The sequence below is a fragment of the Macrotis lagotis genome, chromosome 1 (assembly GCF_037893015.1).
Source record: "Macrotis lagotis isolate mMagLag1 chromosome 1, bilby.v1.9.chrom.fasta, whole genome shotgun sequence".
Lineage (NCBI taxonomy): Eukaryota > Metazoa > Chordata > Mammalia > Peramelemorphia > Peramelidae > Macrotis > Macrotis lagotis.
Genome location: NC_133658.1, coordinates 684,113,169 through 684,125,819, shown reverse-complemented (window position 1 = coordinate 684,125,819; position 12,651 = coordinate 684,113,169). Strand labels below are relative to the sequence as shown.

Below are 12,651 nucleotides of genomic sequence, written 5' to 3'. Positions count from 1 at the left end.
GGTGATGATTTCATTCCCTGAACCTTCCATTCAAGTCATATTTATAAAACTTTGTGACTAGTGCAGATTTCTGAAGTATAAATGCTCAAATTGAACATTTAACAATCTGCTCTCATAATTATATCTGGCACTAGCACACCCCTCTGTTTATTCCTAGTTTTTTAGTACCTGTGTGACCTTGAGCAAGTCACATGTCTTCTCTGACTCTCAATGTTCTCATCTATTACACGAAAGAGTTGGTTTAGATTAGAAAATTTTAATCTGAAGTCTGTGAATTAATTAAAAACATTTTTATAGTTCAATAAAATTATTGTTTTAATGTTTCCTTTGTAATTATTTGTATTTTATTTTATACATTTCAAAACATTCTGAGATGAGGTGTTTAGGTAGGTTTCAAAAGACTGTCAGAGGAATCTAGGACAGAGAAATAGTTATGTACCCCTGGTAATAGCTAACATCCCTTCCTGCTCTAGAGTCTATGTTTTTATGTTTCTATAGCAGTGTCTCCTATAATAATCTTATACCTTGGAGTTTGGGGAGTGGGAAGGAAGAGCTATACTGTTATCATCTACCTCCTTACAGCATTAGTACACTAAGTAGATGAACAAAATCCTTCAGGTGTGTGAGATTAAAACATGAGGTTGGAATTTGATTGTGAGGCAGGATGTGCAGGAGGGTCGGAGGAAGACAAAGAATTGATTGGAGGTAGGGATGTGCCAAGCAAAAACTTCACCTGTCAGTTTTATTAAGAATTAGCCCTAATATTGTAAGCTCTTATTGAGATATGGTCTGGTAAAAGTCCATAGTTGTATAGCTATTATTGTCAATTTAAACCTAGAGGAATCCAGAAATGCTTTAGGATGAAATTCTATGGGAGGATTATTGGAGGATTACTCCTGAACAACATTGACTAGAGTAGTCCATGGGCTCTTAGAGGTCAATCTAGTCCAACAACCTCAATTTACAGAGGAGGAAACTGGGGCTTGATTTAGTGACTAGTTCAAGGTCCCCAGAGGTGACCTAGAAGTAGCAGGATTTGAAGTCAGGTGCTGAGACTCCCAAGTTCAATGCTCCTCCAAGATGGTCTTGTGAGAAGTTACTCCTAGGATATTGTTCATGGTACTTAGTTAGCTCTTGCTGGGAATTCTTGGTACATCTTCATTCCCTTCATTAGAACAGATTAATTTACCCAAGGATCAGAGCAACTCCGAGCTCCTGTAGAGAGTACATTTTTACAGGTGTACCCGATTGTTTTCCCACCACTGATATCAAAGGTAGGGAGGAGCAACTCATTTGGGAAGCTGGAAACTTATAAACTGAAGGTTGAAAGCATAGACGATTCTGGATATTGGGGTTTCAAAACATAGCTGGGAAGGAGAAAGAGTACCAGACAGAAGGAAGGAGAATGACTAGAGCATAGACAGCCTGTTAATAGAGAAAGGTCAATTCCCCCCACTTCCATTCAGTAACATTTATAGGAAAGTCCTGTGAAGCAGTGTATGAGGAGCTAGTTGCTTTCTGAATGATTTCTCTAATATCCCCAATTCAAGTCATTCATTGAAAACTTATAAGCTTAGCAAATGAGCGATTCAATTCAGTTAAATTTCATTCAACTCAGTGTTCGTTATGTTTCCGTCAGTTGTAACTTCACCTTTCCTATCAGAAATGTTACTCTTTAAAGGTTACTTTGGGTCTCCTGCACCTGGCTTGGAAACCTTGAATGCCAGCAATTAGGAAGCAATGACAGTATGACTGAATGAAAAGAGAGCAAGGATGATAGAGAAAAGGTGCAGCAGGAAGGATAGATCTTTCATCTCTTATCTTAGTGAATTCATTAGCAAAACATATAGACTTAAAGAAATAAAAAAAAGAAAGAGAAGATTTGAAAGCAGAATAAACACCATTCCCAGGGAAGCTTTTTAAACTGCAGAAATTTTCTGTTTTAGATGTTTAGTTTGTGACTTTGCCCTTTTGGAAAGTCTAAATGACCTCTCCTCCTTTGCATTAAATAAAAAATGATGCAAGACCCCAGATTAGGTTTGGTGGCAGAGCTGCAAAGGTAATCTGGCATCCATTACTTATCTGTTGTTAAAGGCAGCAAACATTTAACTACTGAAATTTGAACATCAAGGGAATTCAAGGTAAGCTTAGAGGTAAATCATGTATCTAAATCTCCATTCCATCCTCATTTCACTTGCTCTCCCATTTTCAGATTTCTGGCAGAATGGCAGCTTGGAGGCCTTCACCTCAGGGGCAGGACAAGCTATAATTATTTCAAGAATATTTGGGAAAAAATCTCACACAATAATAGCTTGTCAGTGAAGCACAGAATAGTAGGAAGGTGCAGCTTTTCCTGAAAGATTAAAACCCAATGCTCCCCCCCTTTTCCATAACTACAAAGCATATATACTAAAGAAAAAAAGATTTGACAATTCCAGTATTAAAGTTCAGACTTTTTGAACTGACCAAACTTGAAAGAATGGTCATAATTTGGTCATGACACCATGTAAGGGCAGCTAGGTGGTGCGGGGAATGAAGCACTGACCTTAGAGTCAGGAGGACCAGAGTCTGAATTCCATCTCAGACACTTGATACCCAATTGCCTTGTATCCAGGGCCATTTTCAGGTGTCCTGATCCATATCTGGCCTCTGGATTTACATGAGTCTGGAGAAAGTGAGGCTGGTGACTAAGTACAGTCCCCCTCCCCCCATTCAAATCCAATTTATGTGTTTGTCATGGTATCACCTCCCTTATGTCATGGTCTTTTTTTTAATTTAGGTTTTTTGCAAAGCAATGGGGCTAAGGAGCTTGCCGGAGGCCACTCAGCTAGGTAAATTACTAAGTAACTGATGTTGGATTTGAACTCAGGTCCTCCTAACTCCAGGGCCAGTGCTCTATCCACTCTACCACCTGGCCGCCCATATCATGGTCTTCTTCAAGACTGAAGGACAAACATCTAAATACAGGCTGTGGTAAGGTACACTTCAAAGAAGACCCAAATTTATTGGAGTTAGTAAATTTCAGTTAATGTTCAACAAAGTAACACTCATTGTGGGTTAATCATGTTGAATGTGAAAAGGCACTTAAGATGTGAACATCAGTTTTATGACAGAAGTTAAGGCTAACAAAGGTGAAGGGCCTTTCTTATTTGCTTCTAAATATTAGAAAGTCTTTCATCCTATTTGACATTATTCATGACAGATTCAATTCTAGAAAACTGGAATTGGAACTTAAGAGAATGATTGTTCATTTTAAAATAAAATTAGATAACCTTTTGGATGAGATGAAGCATCCAATCCAAATGCACATCAAAGAAAAATTCATTTAACAGACATATTGAAATTTATTAGGAAGGCATTTTATCAAGAGGGGGAAATGTTCTCATCTTAAAGATTTGTTTTTAAAAAAAATTACTTGAGGAAGTTTATTTTAAATATTATTCATGTGATCTAATCGGTAAGTTTACATGCCTCCCTTCTCTCTGGAATTATCAGAGATATGTCAAAGAGAATTGGGTACTGCTGTTAGCTTTCCCTCTTGCTTAAGTTGTGGGGAGTATGTAAGGTTCTTTCTGGGACTTTCCTTGCTGGAATAAGGGATTAGGAGAGTGTGTGTGTGTGTGTGTGTGTGTGTGTGGGGTGGGGGGGAAGTAAGTAGCACCTCTGCCTCCAGTAAACATGGGACTGCTTACACTTGGTCCCAATAGCATATATGCTAACCTAGGGAAGCCTGAGACTGATGAGCCTCAATTCTGTCTTCCTCTTCTGCTTCATGTTTCTTTCTGTGAACATATAGGTGACTCAACATCAATCATAAGATGAACATTTTGGGAATGGTTGCTTACCAAAAGAAGACTTCTCTACAACCACATCCTTCTTGGAGTAGATAACTAGTGATAGCATGAGCAGAAGACATGACCCTAGCTGGCCAAAGGACATGGGCTTGGAAGGTATTGTTTGGACAGTACAAAGCCAAGATGAAAGTGAAATTGTAGTTGAGCAGTTTGGTTTTTTTTTAAGGATTTTTGCAAGGCAAATGGGGTTAAGTGGCTTGCCCAAGGCCACACAGCTAGGTAATTATTGTCTGAAGCTGGATTTGAACTCAGGTACTCCTGACTCCAGGGCCAGTCTTCTATCCACTGTGCCACCTAGGCGCCCCCTTTGTTTCATGTTTTAAGGAGCAACTTTTTGGTCAAGTAAACTAGAAGTTTTGAGTTACTGTTTCATAACTTTATTAGTGCACACTTTTAAATAGTTTGCACCTCCCTTTATATAAATAATATAAACTCTCCTAAATCTGACCAGAAACTCTAGAGCAATATTTAGATTTTAAGTGATTCTCCTTAGGGCTCCAAGATAGGAACATACAGAGATGGTTTGAAGAGCCTTTCTTCTTTAGAGACCAGGCACCCTGCCCCCCAGACTAAAATTGATCCACATGAAACCAGATTCTTTAATTCTGTATGTCATAGGTGATTTAAATAAAAGATAGACATCCAATATGAAAATTAGAAATCAGGACTGAAACTTACCTTGTCTGATTGTCCCAAACTCTGCATATTCAATAGCTGCTAAAATGTAGGCTAAAATTGCCCTAAGTTTAAAATGAACTACTTGGACACTTCAATATGGAATGAGCCTAATCCAGAGACTTGTTATATGCTCTGTGAGTATGGGAGCCAAACAAAACTTGTGGATTTTTCTGTAATAGATAATGTGGAACGGTCATCAATTGATGACACTCACTATATAACCATGACAATTAGTACTGTGTTTTGAAACAACTGGTACTAGTAAGATTCTAGGAAAAGTTGATGGTTAACAAAGTCCCTGACCAGAATAGGAAAAGGAGTCTAGCAGCTGGCTATTATCCTCTCCATACTCAATAATTCCACTGCCTTGGGTGTGTTTCATGATGGTTTCCAGATAAAAAAAACTTCATTGGAGATACCAGTTTCTAGTGGTGGAATTCATGCACTCTTCCATCAGTGTTGTAAATGAGAGAAGTTTGGTAGAGGAGATAGTTATGGTAAAAGGCACATTTTCCAATACCATAGTCTCATTATAGTATAGAGATAACTGGGATTTCAAAGTAGAGTTCAAACTCAATCTAAAATTGGAAAGGGTTTGAATGTGGGCTGGGTATAGACTGTTTATTTGTCCTTCATTAACCAGCCTGCTTGAATTTGGAAAGGTCACCAGGCATTGATAAAGGTTGATACTAAGGAATGGAGGTGTGACCAGCTTCAGTAAAGATCCATATTACTGAAATCAGGATTTCTTGAAATGAAATCTTGGATGTTAAAAGTTTATAACATAGGAAAGTACTTCCATAGGATGGAAAAAACCTAACATCAATCTGTCTTAAAATTTAAGCACAGAATTAGGGATCGTGAACACTTGAATTCTCAGCCATTTGTTCATTATTGTTAAAAACAAACAGACAAAATTAATAAAACTATTTTTATATGAAAATTATTGGCAACAAAACTTTATCTTACTACATTTTCCAATTCTTGATAATAGGACCAGAGAAAAATCAAGGAATATTATTACCCTCCTCCCTAAATAGCATTTTTCTATACCATGACCCTAAGACTGTCTTTTTATGATAAATGGAGAATTTCCTATAGAATCTTGTAATTCTCTATAGAGAAACCTTCGTAGGCTTTGTAAATTGCCAACTTTGTTTTGGGAAACCTTGTCAAGATATTCTAAAATCTAGGCTGTGTATATATATATATATATATATATATATATATATATATATATATATATATATATGTATGTATATGTATATATGTGTGTGTGTGTATGCACTAAAAATAGAATTACAAGAACTTGCCATATAAATGGTTCATATAATCCTGTCAGTACCTAATCCTAGCAGATTATAATCAACATGGACCAGATCACAGATAACACAGTATTGTCCTCTATATGAGGCTTGACAAATGTACCACATACAATAATGCCCATTAGGAAGTTTGTATTCTTTAAATATCTAGAACTTGATTTACCTTACTATTAGTATCTACATGCCACATCCAATGATGGAATATTCTGGCCCAAAACATTTATAAAAATTAATATGTAAAAGAGTGCTTCATTGGACCCAGCCCTAGGCATTATACTGCAGGCAGCTACAAGGGTACTTTGTCTATATTGGTCTAAGACTCGCTTGATCTTTCTGACAAAAGTATAAAATCCCATTGTTAACAAAAGAGAGGACATTGAGACTGATAGTAAAAATGCCATGCTATATCAATTCATAATCTTCAATAAGCTTCTAGGTGGCTTGATTTTTTTTCCTTTGTGTGATTTTTAAAACTGTTTCTCCTCCCCCCCCCACAATCTTTTTTATTGCATTTTAAAATGTATACAAAATACAAATATGACGAATACAACAAGATTAGAAAGCTATACTCATTTGAGTGCCAGGTATGTGGGAAGCAGCAATACTCCACAGCAGAATTACATATTCCATCCTATAATCTCATAGATGAGGGCTCTCAGCTGTCTGGATTCATAGGTCACTGTATTCTTCCCGATGTGCATTCTCTCTTCCTCCAGGGGCTGTTCGATAACGGCTGGTATGTTTCTACCGTAGAGTTCACAGTGCTCTAGAAACTGCACACACTCTTGAATCACGCTATCCCGCAGCATGATCATGTGCTTAGACATGTTTTCCAGAAGAGAAAGGAAGCATCTTTTGGCGTAATACCAGGTATCAGTCCCAAGTTTTTTGTTATAGGGTTCCAGGCTTTTGATAACTCGGGAAATACCGAAGTCATAATTTCCTTTGGCACAATACAGAGTTCCGATCACCAAGTTTACTATGCAGAGGTGGTAGATTTTCTTATCTGGATCATCATAGGACAGCTGCTCTTCCTCCTTTTCAATTTTTCTCATCAACTCCTCCGCCTCTTCATTTTGACTCGTCATGATGTAGGAGACACACAAATTGGCCAAGACGATGGCACTCACGTTCAGTATGTTGTCGTAGTGCTTCTTGACTATGGGCTCGTAAAAGCCGATGGCTTCTTTGTATTTATTTTCCTGCATGAACAGCACGTGGGCCACGTTCAGTTTCCACACGTCGTGGTCGTTGCAGAACTCCACCGACTTGCGGAAGATCTTCTCCACCATGGGGTAATTCTCCAGGTTCCAGTAGATCTTGGCCTGCGCCATCAGCACGGGGATGTACTTCTCCAGGGTCTCGTCGTACTCGTTGACGGCCTTCTTGACGGCCTCGTCGTCGCGGTTGTGGCGGGCCTCCTGCACCTGCTTGGTCAGCTTCCTCAGCTGCTCCGTCAGCATGCCGGCCAGCTCGTCCAGCTTCAGGAAGGCCTCCTCGGGGGCCGTCTGGCAGGTGATCATGGCGTCCAGGAAGTCGTACAGGTAGGGCGAGAGGAACTTGTACGTCAGGTGGGCGTTTTCTGCCAGCACGTCCGCCGCCAAGTCGAAGTATTCGTATTTGCAGTACAGCAGCAGCAGGTTGCCGAAGGTCTCCGGCGGGAAGGGGTTCTGCTGGAGCAGGAACTGCAGCTTTTCGAAGCCCTCCGTGGGCTTGGCGTCCATGTTCATGAGGGCCTGGTTGTGCAGGGTGACCGGGTCCAGCTCCTCCTCGGCCCGCGGCGGCATGTCGGTGAGGGCCTCCTGCGCGGCCTCGTGGTTCCTCAGCTGGTACTCTATGGCCGCCTTCAGGTTGAAGGCCTCCACCAGGGCCGTCTGGTGCAGCACCAGGGTGTTGCCCACGCTGCGCACGTCGATGCCCTCCGTGGTCATGCCGACGCCCAGCTCCGGGTGCTGGCGGATGCCGCGCTCGATGATGTCGGCGATGTGCTTCAGGGCCGGCGCGTAGTGCCTGCTGCTGTAGTAGGCCAGCGCCAGGTTGTAGGAGAGGTCGGGCCGGTAGCCCGAGGCCTGCAGGGCGGCGCCAAACTTGGCGCAGGCCGCGTCGTACTGGCCCTCCTTGTACAGCAGGCAGCCCAGGTTCACCTGGCCGTCGGGCTCGGCCTCGGCCGCGCCCTCGTCGCCGCCCTCGCCGCTCAGCAGCTGCTCCACCAGGCTCTGCGCCCCGGGCAGGTCGCCCTCGCTGTACTTGATGGCGGCCTGCAGGCGCAGCACGCGGCCGTGGTAGGCCGGGTTGTCCAGCAGCAGGAAGGCCACCCTGGTGGCCTCGGGGTAGAGGCAGGCCTTGTACAGGGCCTGCGCCTGGTAGAGGCGGTACTGCTCCAGCTCCGGGTGCAGCTGGCCCAGCTGCTCGTAGCACTCGGCCGCCAGCGCGAACTCCTGCAGCCGGTAGTAGCAGTAGCCCAGCAGGGACAGGCCGGCCCGGCACCTGGGGCTGCGCTGCAGCTCCCCGCCCAACAGCTGCACCGCCTCGGCGTAGCGGGCGTCCCGGATGAGGCGGTACACGGCCGCCGTGAACTCGCCGTCCGGGATCTGCGCCCCGCTCGGGCCCGCCATGGCCCCGCGGCCGCTCCGCGTCGCCGTCTCCGGGGCAACCGCCGCGGAACCGGAAACCGGAAACACAGCGACCTTCCTCCTGGACTCGGAAGTGAAAACTGCCTTTGTTGGAGGAGGGGCAGACGGTTGGGGTTCGGAATCTCGGAGAATCGGTCCCTTGCTATTTTTTCCTCCCTCCGCGAGACTCCTAACGGTCAAGGGCACGTGCGAGCATTCCCGAGGCTTAGGAAGAAACGCTGCTGCTTCCCGGCATGCACCACTTCTGACGGCGCACGGACTCCTGGGAGGATGAGTGCTTCGCACATCGCGCTGCATGCTGGTCGTTGTAGTCTCCGCAGGGCTTTCCCTCCTTCTTGGGAGATGTAGTCTCCTCTCTGGCAGGGCTGGGCTTCCTTTTCTCTTTTTTGCGCACGCAGCCTGCTCAGAGACGATGCTCCCAAGCGGTGTTTTTTTCTTCTTCGAGAGCAGAAGAATAGCCAGGGTTAATGCCAGCTCCGCTGGAAACGTCCAAGTAAAATTGAGACGATAGATTTTGACTTCAAAGAGATCAGATACATTCCCCGATTCTACAGAGGGGAAAAATGAGGCACTGGGAGGTTCTGTGACTTTCCCCAAATCACATCGTAAGTGGCGGGGTTGGGGTTAATGCCCACCCCCTGGGCCCCGGCCTCTGCCCACGCCCGGTGGAGTTATCAAAGCTTCCATCCCTCCTGGGGCTCAGTCTCTGAAGACAGGCTGGCGTAGACGCCCAATAACAGGCATCACTTAGGGAAGAGAAAGTCTTTTTTAAGTGATGGTGGAGGAAGTTACACTCAATTCCATGCTCTGTTAAATCTGCGCTTTGGGTTTGGGCAGCATCTGAAGGCACCTCTTGATTCTCAACCACCAATGTGAGGAAGGAACCTGAAGCCGCTGAGTCCAGATATAGTGGGAATCATAGCATTTCATGCTATAAAGGATCTATAAAATTAATCCACACCAACCCCCTCACTTAACAAATGAGGCTCAGGGACAAGAAGCTAAGTGACCCGACCCAAGTCCCATAGGAAGCCAGAGGATGTTAGGTTTTTTTAAAAGTCTAAATCCAGTGCTCTTTCGACTATCCTATACCGTGGGTGAGAGGACTTAAACCTGATACAGGGAAAGACATAAAGAAAAAAAAAAGACCTGGTTTCTGCCTCTAAGGTGTAATATTGTTCCAGGTTTTATAGACACTATAAAATGTAGAAATGATGAAGTTCTTTGCAGTGCTTTGCTTTTATTTGGTACATCCTCTGCATAGAAGGGATGCTATGTTTTCAAACTTCTATGAACCACACAGTTTGTGTTCTCTAATATCAAATACTTACCCAGGAATTTTGCCCTCACCCTTTGGAAAAGAACTGATAAAATTAAAACCTCTTTTTCCTTTGTTGGACAGCAGAGTATAGTAGAAATAATGCTTGACCTGAAGTCACAGGACCTGAGTTTAAATTAGGGATTTTCCTGTTATTTTAACCCAAACTGATCTGTGTCCTGATAAGAAGTTTCACACTGTTTTTCTTCTTGTCTGTGTTCTTCCATAGATGTTTCCAGACAAGATCCAGAAGTGTTCTGGACATCCACTTCTTTTGTGACTACCAGTGGAACACACTGGCTCTTCAGCTGTTAAGTATTCATTTTTCCTATGTGACCATCCCATTCCTTTTGCTAATCATATATTTTCTGAATGATATAATCTCTCACAAAGAGATTCTTGGAAACATACTATAGTTCACCATATATATTTTTCAATCATTTTCCAGTCACCTACAAGGTTGGTCCTTTGGAGGGTGTGATGTTGCAAGATTTGTACTCATACTGGTAGAACATTTGTGTTTTTTAAATAGGAAGGATAGATTTATAGACTGGGAAAGAGCTTGGTATTGTTAAAAACTCTGTACAATTTTTCACATGCAGTCTAGTCAGCCCTTTTACTCCTGTTCAGCGTACAACACATTGTATTGTCCCATATACACATGTATATATATATATATATATATATATATATGTATATGTATATATATATACATACACATATGTACACACCCATCTATACTAGCTTAATGAACATCCATTTAGCAGTAGATATTTTAAAAAATCTATTTTATTTTTCATCTATGAAGCATTAAATCTCTTTCTAGTAATTCCAGATTTCATTGAGAAGGCTCTATATTGCTTAAAGACTTGATTCTATCAGCAGAATATCATCCAGGAAAGCGAATCTGGAGAATCTTGCATTCTATAGGAGGACTGTGTCTTATAAACTTTATAAATAAAAGGTTACATTTTTTAACCTATATTGTCTATTTTGATGGACATTAGTGTCAGTAGCTTGAAGAAATAAGCATTGGCATTAATCATAGTTTCAATTGAAAAAATTGTATTTGATCAAAATGAATCTCATTCAAGCTCATAGTTAAAATTAAATTGTTAGAATGTTTAAGAAACTAATTCTTGATTGTTTAATTCTTACATCAGACATGTAAAATACCTAATTTAGATTGTAAATTCTTCATTAATTACCCAATATATTGAATTATTTATTTAATGCCCCTTACAGTCCATGAACAAGAAGGAGCTTAATAATGTTATTTGAGGATAGTTAAAATACCAACAATAAAACAGAGAACTCATACTCATTGTTTAGATATTCTCATTGATGACAATTACTTTTTGGGAAATGAAATAAAACATTTTCATATGGAACTGGAAAAAGGACTAGGTAAAAGATGGCAATAGAATTTGGTTGATTCAGTGAAATGAGGTTGGGGTGTGTGGGGGGAAATGAGGATTAAATCATAAAATTTTCAAGACCTTAAAAGGTATTTCAATATGATATTAGTACTGACAAATTGACCTAATCCCCGAATCTACTTTAGAAGAGGATATTAAGAGTCTAGTCTGCAAAGTCTAGGACTCCTAGTTTTAGAGAAAATTGATATGTATTTTCCTCATGCCAAACCTTTGCAATTATAGTTGAGCATTATTTGGTTTTGATAGCAGAAACTATGACTTCCTCTGAATTACAGCTGTCAAAATGTTGTTAGGGAGTTAATGGCGGTTTGAAATTTAGCTCTTCTTTTAATGTGTCCTCATAGATTCACATAGACTTATTCACCCATTTACTGTAATATTTTGATGGAGGCATAACTTTTTGATGGACATAACACCTTATACAACAACAAAAAGACTATTAGGCTACCCTAATAATAAATAACACTTCATTTATATGATACTTAACATTTGTTATTTCATTTGATCCTCTCATTTTCCAAATGAGGATGCCAAGAACAGACTGGTTAAATGAGTAGCCCCAAGTCACACAGCCATTAAGTGGGAAAACCAGGATCCAAATCTAAGTCTTCTGACTCTGAAGTCTAGTGCTTTGTTTGGTGTTTTAAAAATAAACACTATCAGTGTGATAGATGAACATTTATAGTCACCAACTTAATGAATCCTTTTTCTCTTCATGCCTTTGGAAAATATTAGAGATATGTATATATATGAGCAGAATAGATCAAAGAGTCTTCCACTTCACAACTTTCAAGAGAGGAGCAGAAAAGTCACACTCACTACTAGCTAGTTTAATTATAGAACTCAAGTAGTCTCTACTTGTGGGCTGACTACAACATTCTGTCCAGATTTGGTGTCCAACCTCTTTAGGCTCTTAATTTCTGAAAATCACACAGATAATTCTGTACAGTGTTTCTTGATGAAGGGAGAATGGAGATGGGAAGAGGATTAATTTTCTTTATTCTAGCTCAGGTTATATATCTTTGTGTGTGTGTGTATATATATATATATATATATATATATATATATGTAAAAACATCAGTTAAAATCATTACTTAGAGAATCTGAGGTCTCAAAACTTGTAAAAATATTTTGATAACTATATTAAAATAATCAATTTCATTTTAAATTCTGTTTTATACTTGTAAAAATATTTTCCTGAGAATTGTTTCATAGATTTCACCAGATTACCAAAAGGGTTCATGACACAAAAAAAGGTTCAGAACTTTATATACATATTGAATGTAATTTAATCCAATCCACTTTATATATAAATTCCTTGGTCCCCTCTACAACATCTTTGACAGGTGGTCATCCCATCTCTACTTTAACCTTTCTAGCTACAGGGAACTCATTGCTTTACAC

At 40.9% G+C, this 12,651-nt stretch overlaps 1 protein-coding gene across 1 annotated transcript; it reads right to left on the bottom strand.

The window, feature by feature from the left end:
• Positions 1-3,571: 3,571 nt before the first annotated feature.
• Positions 3,572-8,548, bottom strand: IFT70B (intraflagellar transport 70B). Its single transcript, XM_074215631.1, has one exon. It carries the CDS (start codon positions 8,470-8,472, stop codon positions 6,475-6,477), a length of 1,998 nt encoding a protein of 665 aa, XP_074071732.1. The 5' UTR covers positions 8,473-8,548; the 3' UTR covers positions 3,572-6,474.
• Positions 8,549-12,651: the final 4,103 nt, after the last annotated feature.

Excerpts from the sequence above, each read along its gene's own strand:
- IFT70B (XM_074215631.1), bottom strand. The coding sequence starts at position 8,472 with ATGGCGGGCCCGAGCGGGGCGCAGATCCCGGACGGCGAGTTCACGGCG.